Raw genomic sequence first — 15,093 nt, 5'->3', positions numbered from 1 at the left:
CCCAGCCGTACGGAAAAACGCCTAACTTTGCAACAGCATATCACAGCTGAACTCTTCCACAAGAAGCCCTATTTCTCTGTGCTTATGTTAGCATCAGTGGACCTTTGCCTTGAACAGATTGCTGTGTGTGAGAAATTGACTAAGGCTGCAATTGATGTTTGGAATCCAGATGGAAGAGAAAACCGCATTGGAAGTTACAGCAAAATGAGAATTCACCCTGTGTAAAAAGGGTTGATTTTTGCAAAACTGATGTCTGTTTAAAAGCAAATTGTTGAGGAAGGCCCTGTCCTTGCCTAGAAATGTAAAGAGGGTTTTTGTTAGAAAATTTATATGGGATGTTTTATTTCAACACTTGCTTCTGGTTCAGAAATAAAAAAGTAAATGAGTGCATTTACTGTGGAACCAGCAAGACGGGTTTTCCTGGCCAGGTTTCAAAGGACATTTGCTTTCTGGGAACAGGATTTGCCTCCTCCCCCCTCCACCCCCCCCCCAAAGGGCCAGCCGCTTGGAAACTATGAATGGACCAAGAGAAAGCAACTCACACGCTCGTCGGACTTTGTGGCTCGTGTTAAGACGGATTTCTGAACTCTGTCCTGGCGGAGTAGAAGTTCAGAAGGCCAACCTAATTACTTGGAACAGGGTAACCTCTGGACAAGCCAGACCAATCAGGGTAGCGATCGCGGCGGTCAAGACTAGGTCTCAAGAGGGGTGAGGGTGACTGAAGGCCCGCAATGAGCACACAAAGCAAGGACACTTACAAACTACTCCAAACAGGTGTTATATTAAAAATATATACACATTTATTCCAAGGCCTTTAAAACAATGACCGTAGCGAGAAATCACAATACAACTCTAGTAAACCAACACATACCAAACCAATACAATATATATACAAATACAAACGAGTCTAAAGCGTTAGATGCACGAAATGTGTAGTCCACCTAGAAGGGGAGGAAAACGGGCAGTGCAAAATAATGGTTAGACCCAGTCCGCCTTCAGAGGCACCTAACTAAAAGGAAGTCCTAGCCCTACGAAGAGTGGAGCCTTGTGCTCAAAAGTACCTGCACACGCTGGTGCCAACGGGCAAAAAGGGGAGTCTCTTCGAGGGAATCAGGCAGTTCAGTTTAGTGCACAAATGAAGAACAGAGTTCCGCGACTCAAGCGCTGCCTCCACTGTGGGCAGAAGCAGAGCGCGAGTACGGAAAGGCGTGCTGTTTTGACACAGCGGGGAAAAGCTATGGGCTCCTGCAGGAGGGCGACCAGTTCCTAGCTATGCTACTCACCGGTCCCCGATGCAAGCAGACCCAGGCTTCTCCGCGTCCGTTTCAGTGCTGGCAGGTTCAGGAGAGCAGGGGACGTCTCGTCGTCGTGTAGATTCTGCAGCAGCAGAGTTGAGTTAAAGATGTCCCAAACGAAGTGAACCCGCACAGATTGTTACCACAGCAGGGCAACGGAGCGGCCGTGTGTATCTCAGCCAAATGTACACTACTCACTTCAGACCTGGGAACGCCAAGTGTACGAATCGTGTGAGAGTGACAAGGACTCGAAATACTACACAACCTGGCGGCGGTTTCAGAGCAAGACTCCTGGGTAGGCTGGTCAGTCTGCTGGATGGCCCAGAGACACTTCCGAAGGCTTACGTGCAGGAGATGGTGAAGGTGCCGAGAATAGCTGTTCCCGCTATTCCAAGGGTCGAAGTACCAGTACAGGCCTTCTGGTTCGATCAGAGGTAAAAAGGGTTTCACAAGGCGACAGCAGTGCAGAGGAGCAGTCCTTCAGCGGGTCACCAGCGATTCCTCGGTTCAGTCTCTTGGTTGCAGGATACTTGGCTCCTGTATTCCTTCGTTTGTGAGAACTCAGGAGATCGAAATGGTAGTGGCGTTTCCAGCCCCCTCTTATCCACGGTTCCCTTCGCGCCAAAACGGAGGGGACCCAATGGGACATCCGCTCATCAACACTCACACCATACGTGGACCTATCACGGACCACGGTGGTCCCAGGCATTCACACCACCCTAGACTCTCTGGCACCCAGGATGTGTATTGGGACCAGACATCCCAGCCCACATCCTGGAGGCACACACAAGGCCTGTAGAAGCCTGCGAAAGCATCTGTGTTTCGCGGGAAAGTACATGCCCAAATAAGGAAGGCCCCGGGTCGGCTCGACCTGGGGAAGGTGAAGGGAGCAAGACGGTCAGCAGACAGGACAAAGGAGCCTCGTGGTCTGGCCATTTTGGGAGCCAGGCCACCATTTTGGGCTAAGCGCGAGAAACGCGCTTAAAACGCCAAAAGTAGCTCAAAACACAAACGATTGCTGCCACCATTCCCGTCCGTGATTCACTTGCACCGATCAGTTACAATCCAAAGAGTATCTAGGGCCTGTAGAAGGCTAGAGACCCAAGAGAGCAGTAACTTAGCTTACAGTGCCCTCTTGTGTCATGTTGCACGAAAGCCGCAACATGATAAAGAAACTACGGAAAACAGCGTTTCCCGGTACTGACTGTCTTAAGGGCATGTCAGTTTCCCCGTAAGAATGGAGCGAAAGCCCAGAGGAGTGCGGCAGAAGGCTGCACTTCTCTGGCAAAGTCTAGATCATGGTGAAAAACAACAGCGTAAAGTTTAGGGGTTGCCACATGGAAGTAAAATTACCCACAATTACGAAATCTTTCCTAACAGCTGGGCTTTAGCCTGGTACAATAGATTTCTGGGACACTTGGGTAACACCTCTCCTCTGCTGCAACTGCCAGGATCAAGGAAATTGTCATGATAACCCCTTTGCCAGTGGGCCAGAGGAAGACTTTTGGCTTAGAGGATTGGAAGACTGCCCCTCTTTGGGGGTTGAGCCGGTCCACTTGGTTCTACAGACATTTCTTTTTAAAACTTGTATTCTTGTAACCTGAGAACTTAGGAACGTGACATTTTCACAGTTTGAATGTAGATTTTACGCTTTTTAAATAAGACGATGTAGACCTTTTTGACAGGTTGTGGACTCAAATGCTGGAAAAATTACATTTCCGGGAAAAATACAAAGGACCTGGTTATGGAAGTTGGGAGAAAATATGACCCACAGTAATGTGCTTCATTCTACCGAAATTGTAGAATTATAGGTGAACTATTTTCCATGGACCATGGAAATGGCGAAAAGATTGCCAGAATGACTAAATCGCGTTGTACCATCTTTGGATTTGGATCAGCATGTGTATTATAAAATATGTAATCTCCCTGTAAAAGTTTCCTGATGACATGGGTGAATGAGTGTTTTGCTGCATAACCGATTTTGGCAAAAAGTAACTTTGATAGAAGAAAGCACATTGTAAAAACACCCAACAAAACTGAGTCATCTTCAAGTCCAATCTGCTTTCAGGGAGGAGGCGACATATATTGGCTGACCTATCCGATTCTTGGGTGTAGAACTAGCCAAAGCCTGCCCCCATTGTATAAGCCTGTGATGTCACCCGCCTTATAAAAGTGGGAAGCTCACAGAGACAGCACACACACTTCTGGATTTTCCAGCTCCTGCGTATCCAGACATTTCATGTTCATCTTGCAAGATTCCAGATTACCCTGCAAGGCCAGAGCATAGCTGATCCTATCCAGGCAGAACCACCCTTCACAACTAAACCCCACTAACTCAGGGAGAAAGGGGGAAAATCTGTGTTACCCTTTTTGAGAGTATCCTGTGACCAGACCAGCTTTTTGCCCTTCTACCTGCATGCCGCTGTGCCGCGACCAGACGGGCCCAGCTGTTTTCTGCTAGGAGAGCCCCGTCGTGGGGCTGTGACCAGATTCTTTGAGTCCAGAAACCTGGTTGGCTGTCCCAAATCCCAAACTCAAGCACTGATTGTGAGTATCTCCCCATCCCATAGCAACACATAGCATACCCCATATTGATACCTTGTCTTTGTTCCACTCTTAGTAATCCCATCAATACCCTGATAACTTGTTTAAAACTGTTAGAATTCTCTGTGCATCCTGTCCTTGATCTCCAAGCGTTGGCTCCATTCTTCCACTCATTTCTGTCTTGCGTAAGTCCTTGGTCATATTTTGAATAATTTAATTAATTCCCACATAGAGCTGAACGTGGGGTGACAAGGTTAACCTTGCAAATTAACCTTGCAGCGTACTGTCTTTCTTTAACAATCTAGTCATTAAAATCTAATTTAAGTGAATTTGTAATTTCTTTCCAAACCGATTCTCTGTCCAGTGCTTTTATTTTTAAAACCAAATGTACTTTCCCTGTGAGAATCTCATCCAGTCATTCATCTAGAGTCACTCTTTGACTTCCATATTATCCCTGTAATGTGCATCAATCACCCAGCCTAAAAACCACATTCCGATTCAGTCTATTTCACCTGTTTTTCAAACCGTTTTGACTTTTTAAAACCTGTAAAAAGACCATGCAATTTTCCAACATGTGATTTTGGCTGCACTGTCTTCTTACATCCAAGTGTATTATTTGAACTGTATGCCGTTTTTCAGTAAATTGCCTCATAGTTTGCTAGTGTTCTGACATCCCTTATACTATAATAACTCATATTTACCTCATTCATTCAACCGCACGTGTAATTTAATTATTTACCTATTCCGAGTGTTTATGCAATTGCAAAGGTTTTGAATCCGATTTTGCCTCTCATTTAATGGGGGAAGGTTGGATATTAATTTTTGCTGCCTAGTATACCTGACTCCTTGCTGCTCCTTTCTATCCACTCAAAATTCGATTAATAGGGGTTTAAGGGAGCATTGCAGGGGGAAATCTTAACTCTTGTGATATCTACCCGAACAGTAAAATTGCTCCCATGCCTTTGTGCTTTGGATATCTTATAGTAGAAGGTCAAACTACATGCATTTCCTCATTTTATCTTGTAATTGTCACCCCATTGGTGATTGCTGCCCAATATTAAACTTGTGTGATTTTCTTTGAATTTAAAATAAACCAATAATGTATTAACTCCCACCGGCCTGGTTCATGGTGAATTGTGACCTGGGGCATTAGTAAAAGGGGGTGTGAGACAGGTTGGGTGCCAGCTCAATCCGACTTTGTGGTAAATAAAGCAAAAGTATTTTAATTGTGCACTACCTCCTAGGCTAAGGGCAAGAGTCCAGGTCTGGTGTGTGACGCACGATTGGAATCCTTAACCGTGAGCTCTGTCGATGTCTTAATTAGTGGCCAATGGAGCAAGTCAGGTCAGAAAGGGGATTGTGGTAGTAAGGATATAGGATAGTGGTTCTGTCAAAGTATGGAAGGATTTTCTTAAGCATACACAGTTTAGAAAACCTAGTCCTCACCATTTCATTGATGTGAAAATTCAGATCCTGGTCAGCTTGCCAATAAAACCCAAAGCTTTTAACTCAAGGTTCGAAACACTATGAGAAGCCGAACAGAGATGGTGGGGAGCAACTGGATAGTGCCCTTGTCATTTTATGTTTGAAATAGACAGCATGGCCGCTGCCTTTGGGTTTCTCTGTAAGCCATTCCTAAGCATCCAAAGCTTCACCTCTGCTAGGCACCTTAGTAAGTGACTGTAGTCCTGATTGGAATCATCAATGCTGATATAAGACTTGTGTGTCGTCAGCACAGGAGAGAAACATCAATTGAAACACATTGAAACTATCAAACGAAGATCACATGTAAAAGTTCAACCACAGTGGGGTACTCTTTAGAGACCTACACTTAATGTCAACCTTTTGAGCTGCAAAAAGGCCCTGATTTGACCAACTGCAACATGGTTAAGGAAGAACAAAACCATTGTAAGGCATGGTCTGAAACCCCAAACCATCTCCTATTAGTTTTGGGGAAGGGGCTTGAGTTAGAGGAGCCAGAAGAGGGGAAGGTGGCCTGAAAAGGGGTTTCACCATCTGAGTTTTGTGTTGGGGCTCTCTTCCTTCCCAGTGCCTCCATTTGCTGTAAGGCAAGCCACGCCACCCTGGGAATGGTGTCAGAAAGCAACGGTCACTTGTTACAGCGCTGAGGATTAGACCCCTTGTCTAATCCTGTGAGATTTTGCCTTTGAGGGAAGGGTCTCCCACTCCTTCTTTTCTTCTTCTTTGGACACCAAGAAGAATGCAATGTTGAACCTCTGTTGGGAGTGTAGTCCATTCCAGAGTCCCCTGCCACAGAGGTGAAGACTGGTGAGGCAGACAAAGCTCTGCTCCCTAACCATCCCTGGGACCGGTGTGGGTGATATGCTGGGGACAAAGGCCACAAGTGCTAGCTGCAACCAGGAAAGCAGAAAGCGCACAGACAACCGTTTGCACCAGAGAATCCTCGCTCGACGCTCTCGAGCATCCAAGCAAGGTAAAAAGATACTGTGAAGTGGCCATGTCGGTCTTTCGGGACACTAGGGGCCTTGGAGCCCCCATTCTCTACCTTTTCCTACCAAAACATATCCTTTTGAACATTGAAATTGGTGCAGTGTCTTGCCTAAACATCCTCCTGAAGTAACCATAGTGCCATTCTATACCAGTCTGCATCCTTCTGTGCCGTCTTTACAGAGGTTGGTTATTGCTAGTGTTTTTAGTTAGTTGACTGTAGTTTTGTATTGCTTAAAGTACATCTATTTATGTAACGTTTGATTGGACTTCCTTTTATTTTGCACTTCTGTTATAAATTGTTTGGGTTGCTACTGCTATCACACTGCACCCCTCTTTAACAGTATAGCCTTCCCTTGTCTCACATTGCCACAAAGGATGAAGGTGGGTACCAACCATCGGCTGTGTGCGTTTGCCCCTTCTGATTGGGATCACTGCTGACTTGCTCTGTAAACCAAACAGTCGAATAACGCCCCAGTGCCATTTTTACTGATGTAAATGAAGCTGGTTGTATCCAGGCTCTACCAGTTAATTCACAATCAGCAGTAAAAAAAGCATTTGGTTATTCGCAATATGATTTTTAGATCTTGAATTGAACTTGATCTGTAGTCCAGAAACATGGATTCCTGACCAGGCCCTGTCACTGGTAAAGCAAAAACAAAGAGGTGATGGCTGGAAGGTTTAGAATGAATCTTAACCACTGGCATTGCTCTGGGCAATCCTCCAGCCATCACCTTTGTTTTTGCCCTGTCACTGGTAAGCCATCTCTGCCCATCTGGGGTTTTAGCTTTTACTCAAATTAGATCTGCAAAGGGAGGTGTGATGGGGTGGAAATCCTTCCTAAGGAGTCCTGAAGGATCATCCAGAAATCTTTTATGGAGTCAGGAAACCTTAAGGAACATCCAGAAGCCTATTACTGATCTTGATTTTGGCTGGTCTATTGCACATAAAATGTATTCTTAATCCATCTATCGTCCATCTTCGCAGACTGTTTGGGACAGATTTTAAAAACATATATTCGCCCAACATCTCCCTTTCTCTTCACGTCTTTTAGTTGTGGGGTATTTTGATTACTGGGCTGATTATTTGCAATTTTCAAAAGCTGTCTTTCCTGAATTCCTTGCGCAACTTAGGCCTAGAGCAATTACTGAGATCCCTTATCCCTGTCTCAGGGCATATACTGAATTGTAGATTTGGCAACTCAAGTATCATTAAGGTAGGTATGATATGTCATTTATAATGCGCCTATACACAAGTGTTCACCTTCCCTCTGCCATGGGCTGATCATGCAGGTGTACAAGTGACACAATTACATAAACTTATCATAAATGGGACAATCCTCAGTTAGCAAGGCGGGTTTCCTTTTACCCCCTGCTACTCAAGTTCCAGATCTGGTCTCCCAGGGTCAATTATGGATGTTTCGGGGTGTTTTTTTTTTGTTCCATCACCTCTCCTCGGCAGCCAGTTGGCCCCTACACTAGTCAAAGCTCGAGTTTTGGCAAAAGGAAAGAAGGAACTGTGGTTTTCCCACGCTTGTAGATTAGAAAAGAAATTAATCTACGTCAACGGGCACAGTCATCGAGGAAAAAACAGGAAGAGGATGCTTTAACTACGTACAAGCAGACACCACACACTTATTTCAAAATAGCAAGCAAAAAAAGAAGTTATTACTCAAAACGTGTTTTCCAGTTTACATTTAGGCCATGAACTGGTTAGTTCTGGCAAACCTTTACATGGCAAATACCCTTTCCAACTACATGGCTCCATCCAAACTCTGACAATCAAGCCCAATTCTTTTAATGCAAAATCGCTAAGATTCAACTTGAAGTTTCTTCAGCTGAGTTATTAGTGTAATTTTTCTACAAGCTGTGGCAACCCACCACCGTATCGGATCACCCCATGAAACCTGCCCAGGCAGGATTATTCAGGAAGTGTTTTCTCTCCTGGCGCCTACCTTCTGCCACTTAATTGCTCATTTGCATATTGATGTGTTCCCCGGCAGTTAAGGTTGGCTGCCGTTCTACCTCTGTAGAAGAAGCCATCATCGGATCCTGAGAATGTATGTCATCTCCGTTCGGTTTCTCAGGTAACCTATTCGAGCAAAATGCTGGGAGCAGTTGCAACTTCTCAATGACAGTCTTTTGTGGAAGAGCATGGGATTCTGGACGATGGCCCTTAGGGTTTTCAGCTAGGGCGCAGCGCTAACATGGAAGTGGTGGCCGTGATGGACAGTTGGACAAGTCGTGGATAATGGATGGGAGTGGTATTAGTGACCTTGTCCTCCTTGATTTGACCGCTCATTTAAACACCTAGGTATTGGATGAAATGATAGAGAGCAAACAGTGGTTTCACCTCTATGTAGGTCTTTTAAGAAAGCACTAATCTGTGGAAGCCCCAGGGTGTGTTTCTTAGTCCACTGCTGTTTAATCTCTAAACTAGACCGCTGACAGATTTGATTTGACCCCCTTGGTACGTCGCTCTATATCAGTGCTGGTGATGCTCCGACTTAACCGGATCAGCTGGGTGACAGGGACAAGGTAGCCTGTTTCAAAGACTTTCTGTGACAAAAATGTATTTCTCGTGATTTCCAATTTGGCTGAGGCTTAGTTTTCCCAAAACACGGCATTTTGTTTTTCTCTAATTCATCACTGAGTAGTCTTGCAACCCCCTCACCGACTAGCCTCTCAAACTCCACTGCTATAGATACCTGGTCTGAGACTTACTGGTCCTTTAGTTTGAGAACTTGTTCTAGCCCCTCAATCACAGTCGGGGACCTTGGATTTTGGCTCCATCCTTATTCATCCACTGTTGCCCAGATTAAGGCAGTCTCCAGGGCTGGTTTCATCCAGCTGTGTTCTCTCGAAAGATTCCTGGACCACTGGACCTTTTCTCGTAAGGTCCAGTTGATCAATGTTTTCATCTTCAATAGGCTGGATTTGTAATGCTGTCGACCCAGGTCTTCCAACGGGTGTAGTACACAAGCTTCCGATCTTTCAGAATGCAACAGCCAGGGTTCTCTTGCAGCTGGCTTGCAGAGAACATCTCTCCCAGGCACACATTCACTTTAAAAAGATCTGCATAAATCCTACAATTCCTGTGCTTCTGCATTCTTTTGCAATCGCTTTATACACAATGCGTGGATTTCTAAACCTAGGTATGCTCTTGGCTAAGAGATGTGTATTGTTGAGATGGTACTGGAAAGAACCGCCCACGAAGGACATGAGGATAAATAACGCTATATAGGGCCAATGATATGGAACAACTGTATGTAACCCAACTTCCAAACAATAGTCGACCTAAGGACATATCGCCCGATTTCCATGCTCATCTAAAATCTGACTATATAGCATCTGAAAACACAGGCAACACTGAGATGCAAGACCATCTGTAATGTTATCCCATATGGTTGCTATAGAATGTATACACTGTACTGTACTTACCTCACCAAGTGCTTAATAAAAACTAAATTTCAAAAAAAGGACATCACTATAGGAGGGCAACTGTCCTTTTATAAAGCCTGTATGCAGGGGCTGCCTAGAACTGTACTGAAACTCAAGAAACACTTGTGTACAGGCGCGTTATAAATGACTTGACATATTCAAGCGATGCCGATAGGAGCAGGAGGACAAACTGTTCCACCTACTCTGTAAGTGCGGAATGGTTATGATCTATAAACCGGAAAGCTGGGAGGAATTGCATATGAGAATTATAACGCCCATTCTTTTTGGAACCTGGTCTCTGACATTCTAACAATCACTCATTCGCGAAGTACAGTAATTTATTGAAGCAGATATTTGGTATCCGCATTTCAGCTCTTTTTACCCCTCACGTTGAACTGGCTCCACCAGTTACATCATTGCAGGCTGTTTTTGGGTCCCCTTTATTGTTTACTGTTGCTGAAACATGAAAGGCAGTAAGATTGCCGAAAAGGCAAGGCCACCGCAGTCAATAGGATCCATATTGATCTCTATAAGCAAGATGAAAATGTTTGGGTGGCAAATTCCTACCGAGCTGTTCAACTGACTGAAGATCATAGATGATGTTCCTTCTAGCTGGAACCAGGCAGAATTTGTGGCTGGGACAAATTGAGGGAATTTATCCCTTCTCCCCAAGGGGGAGCTTCTCCCCTTTGAGGCACAGGACGTAAGCCTGCTCCACAATACCCTCCCTAGGGGTCTGGACAAGTGGGGCCTCACTGGCAGAGCCTCCCCTTTGGGCGACAAGGACTCCTGTTACTTTCAGGAACTCCCTAAACCGTTCCCCATGATGGCATACAGGGGACTATCTCAGAAGCAAACCTGCAACAATCTTCCGGGCTGATCGGCCTTCGCTCTGCTCAGAGGGGAGAGCCGCCCACGTGGGGCGGGGGCCTCCCCGAAGATGGGGGCATACCTTCGACACGGTCCTGAGGCGGTTGGAAGCGAATTGCTTGAAACAACCGAGGCTGGCCAAGCAGTCCAAACTTAGACAGACCAAGTGCGCCAAATCGATCCCATGGAGTGCTCGGAAAAGAGCGCCCCCAGCAGGCCAGTCTCTGCTGGGGCGCTGCGCACGGGGCATTCCAGAGACTGGGCTGAAGACCAAGTTACTGTATGCCATGATCATCAAGGAACAAAATCTGTCTCTTTACGAACAAACTTCCAATCAACTATGATAAGGAGGTTGAATATAGAGGACAAATTGAATCAAAGGGAGGATGGGAAACGTATATGCGAGCAGGGGAGGCCCCCTAACAGCGTGACACAGGTGAGAGGTGGAGCTCCGACGAGCCGCAGAGCCCACAAGTTCAGAACTGCTCTGATTGAAAAGAGCAGTCGCTGGAGTCCTAGCATGTACAGTCCATGTGGAACCGAGGAAATGGTGTACGAATCCTGGTGGTGGTGTGACCAGGGGCGGTCCCTGATGGGCAGTCTATACGTTTAACTACACTGATACCACCCTGCTGATATATCAGCCATCGGACCAATTACCGGAAGGGTCACCCCCATAGCAATAGGGAGAGATGGGCATTATATTTATTTGTTAATATTCTTGGAAATGTCATCAGTGTCCGCGTCCTCCTTCTAACCCTCCACAGCACATATACAAAAAAGGCGATAGGCCAATGCCAGGGAATTATAGACCAATCGTCCTGATCCAAGAGACTCTCTGAAATCTATGAAAAACTGGTACTTCTGCATTTAGGGAATTGGGTGATCGAAGGAAACCTCATCTAAGACTTCCAGGCATACTTTGCGAAGTGGACTAACCACAATAGACCAGGCCTTCTGCCTATGCTCCAAATACTCCCATCAGTAAGCACGTGATTTTAAACCAGGGCACTCTTCATTTTCGTTGATTTTAAAGCAGCATTTGACTCTATTGAGAAAACTATTTTATGGAATATTTTAGTCGATCTTGAACTTCCTCCCAACATTTTACGCCCTATAAAAAAGTTCTATGGTAATACCTACACTACAGTAAGATGTGGGCAGGGTCGGAGAAAGAACTAATCAATTTCCTGTCACAAATGGAGTGCACCAGGGCTGTGTGCTCGCCCCCTGTTTTTATTATATGTGAACGATCTGTTTTTAAGAATTGCAAATTCAAAAACTGTGACACACCACTAATTGCCACCCGGGCATATTGATCTATGCAGACGATACGGTTTTAATATCAAAGACAAACATGGGCATTTTAAAACTGCTTTCAATATTAAGAGTTCTGTAAGGAAAGTAAACTTTGAATAAACAGCTCTAAAACCATGGTGATGGTACGCAATGCCTCACGCAATAACTCTCCTAACATCACTATTGAAGGAGAGACTCCAGCAGGTGAGCTTCTATGACTACCTGGAAGTGAGATTCCACAACAGTGCTAAATGGTCCAATCAATTGGATAAAAGTACGTTCATTCTCAAGTCGATCGGATGCTATCCGTCCGCTAAGCCCCCAAAGAGGCTATAGATTACCCCTAACCGTTTTAGAAGTCTACTGAATTTGGTACGCTGCCTTGTATGACAGAGGAATTTGGGGGGGGGGGTGATGCTACCTCCTCTTTGTCTATGATGGAAAATAAATCTATGGAGAACCCCCCCCTAACCTTCCTACCAGCACCCGTACCGTATCGTTACTGTTGGAAACTGGTTTCAGAACTCTTTGATTTGTGACCCTCTCGAGGCCCCCCTTTTTTCTTTTGGCTATGCCTACATTCCTCGGCTAATTTGACTTATCATAATGAGGCGTTTACAGATGTAGTAGATTCTGCTAATGGCAAATTCTGGATTCACAACACACTGCTGAGTATAGGGATGTTGCACCGCTTCCCTGAACATGTTTTCACTATACAAGAGGGTAATACCTTCCCAGCTCGAGATGTTGGTCCTGGAAACTGATTTTTGAATACCAGTCCGTCAAGCTTCCCAGGTTATTTGACATTCAAAACCAACCCACACCTGAAACCCCCCCCTTCCTTTATATGCATGTTCCCATGCTCAAATCGAGCAATATACATCAAATTCAAATGCCTTTCCCGTTGCAGCTTTTACTTATAAATGATCCCGGGGTCCCACCAACCGTTGATCATTCTGCACCATTGAAATTGAATGTGGCATGCACTGTCTGCTGAGCTGTCCTGCGTGCGGTGACCTTAGGAGATGGCTTCACCACATCTTCCTCAAATGTCAGACATCCTCCATCTAAGATACCTACACTCTATGCAAATCTACCACTTATGAGGATGTTGTCTTTGCTGTGTTCAGCTTTTTACGTAGGGCCTGGTGAATTTGATCAAAAGCTTGTCCATGAATTAATGGTTGCACAGGACACCTCTTTATGAATCAAAGCCATGCAAATAGATGTAGCCTCAGTAATTTGATATTGGGTAATAATGTCCCTACATATATGGTCGCCGTGCATACATTATGATTACTAGATAGTAGTGCACTTTTGCACCAAAATAATAATATATTTTGTCTTATCTGTGGTATTGTGTGTAGTGTACATGTATGGTCGTTGCCCGAAATAAATATTGACTGACTGATACCTTGCCTGCATTGTACAAAGCACATGACATTGCAAATACAACATAACAAGACATGAGATAACACAATGTATAATAATGTGCTAGTATAACAAACTCACCTTTATGTTAAAGTGAAGGGGTGAGTAATAAGTTAATAGAAAACCCCCTTAAAAGTGAAAAATGGCCACGGTAACACAATGGAAATGTGTATCTTTAAAGCTCTAGCAACGCACCTGGCATCAGTGGAATTGGAGGAGGCAACAGGATGTCTAGAACACGAAGGTTTTTAGTTTGTGACTGAGACGCAGCAAGTCGGTGGTCAGGCATAGTTCCGTGGGAATGGAGTTTACAGACGGGGCCTTGTGTGTGTCAACATATTAAATATGGCTATAGTTCTGACAGGGATCCAGTGTAGGCTGAGAAGAACTGGGGGAAGGTGCTCATGCCCAAGGGTGGCTGTGACAATTCCAAGCATGGTAATTACAACATTTGCAGGCATGTTTAAGATCTTAGAAGAAGTCCCCACAAATTGAACATAGAAATAATTTCCCTTGCTTCAAAGATAGGATAGCACAATGCTGTTAAGAAGAAAACTACCTAAATCAGGGGTCTGCAACCTTTGGTTGTCCAGGTATTTTGGACTACATCTCCCATGAGCCCTAGCCAGCCTAGTTCAGGAAAGTAATTATTGAGGTCGAAATCAAAAACATTTGGAGAGCATCCAGTTGCAGACCACAGGCCTAAGGCAACGCGCAGAAGCATGAAGATATAATTAGTGCCGCTTACAGGAAAGCGGACATGACTCCTGGTCAACGAAGGCCTGAAAATGACACTGATCATTTTAACTTTGTCCAAGACAGTGATGTTGGTGTCGGTGATTGAGAATTCAATATAAGATGGTTTATATTTTGGACTGTTACGTTTGTGACATCTTTTTTCTATTTCTTTTCTCCTTAGTGCTGTATCTGGAGGGATCAGTTCTGGTGTTTGAAGACATTTTCAAATTGATTGGTTTCTACTGTGTCAGTAGGTAAGTCGGACTCATCCCTGGAATACATGAGGTTCATGTTACTGTACGGGACGTGGCTAGTTACCACAAGATACACATTTTGTAAACTGTCAGTCATTTTCTAAGCCTGGGTTAATTGCACACTGGGGACCATTACATTTCAAACTGGTCCCCTTGGTGCAATTTGTGTCACCTGTACTACGAAGTGAAACAATACTACGAAGTGAAAAACAGAGTACTAAAAAGCCTTCTTTTTGCACTCAGTAGTTCAAAATGTGTGCACACTGTGGTGAATCCAATTGAGTCATACCTGATTCCCCAGTGGTGACCACCTCCCATGTGGCCTCACATGGGAGGAGACAACTGCCAGGGAGATGACGTGGCTTCATTGGATGAGACGCAGTATTGCCCATTTACCTATGGGAAAGACCCCCGGGTATCCAATACCCGATTGCCATACATCTGCCCCCCCCCCGCCTCCCTAGGGAAAATAGAGAAACGTTTTCCTAACACCCATTAAGCCAAATTCCCATCCATGGTCTAAAAAGTAAAGGCCTGAAGAGAGGATTGAATGTTAGTTATCGAGAGTAACAAGTCGTCTGCATAAAGAGACCTTGTGTGGAGAGCCCTGAATCATGACCGCTTGAATTGCTGCATTACTGCGTATACGCTAGGTCAAAGGCTCCATAATCAGAGCAAATAAGAGGGGGCATCCCTGCCGCATCCCACACGTGAGGGGAATTGAGGACGTTTGATTGCGGTTTACCCGGAGGA

At 44.9% G+C, this 15,093-nt stretch overlaps 1 protein-coding gene across 1 annotated transcript in view; it reads left to right on the top strand.

The window, feature by feature from the left end:
- Positions 1-15,093, top strand: part of RIN3 (Ras and Rab interactor 3) — a 693,813-nt gene that overhangs the window by 530,581 nt on the left and 148,139 nt on the right. The window contains exon 4 of the mRNA XM_069637919.1: positions 14,268-14,340. Within this exon, the coding sequence (XP_069494020.1) occupies positions 14,268-14,340 (73 nt within the window). The remainder of the gene's footprint in view (positions 1-14,267; positions 14,341-15,093) is intronic.

The sequence above is a fragment of the Ambystoma mexicanum genome, chromosome 14, assembly GCF_040938575.1.
Source record: "Ambystoma mexicanum isolate Mex_15411 chromosome 14, UKY_AmexF1_1, whole genome shotgun sequence".
In the NCBI taxonomy this organism is placed as follows: domain Eukaryota; kingdom Metazoa; phylum Chordata; class Amphibia; order Caudata; family Ambystomatidae; genus Ambystoma; species Ambystoma mexicanum.
The sequence above is the reverse complement of the archived record's forward strand: the minus strand, read 5'-3'. Positions and strand labels throughout refer to the sequence as shown.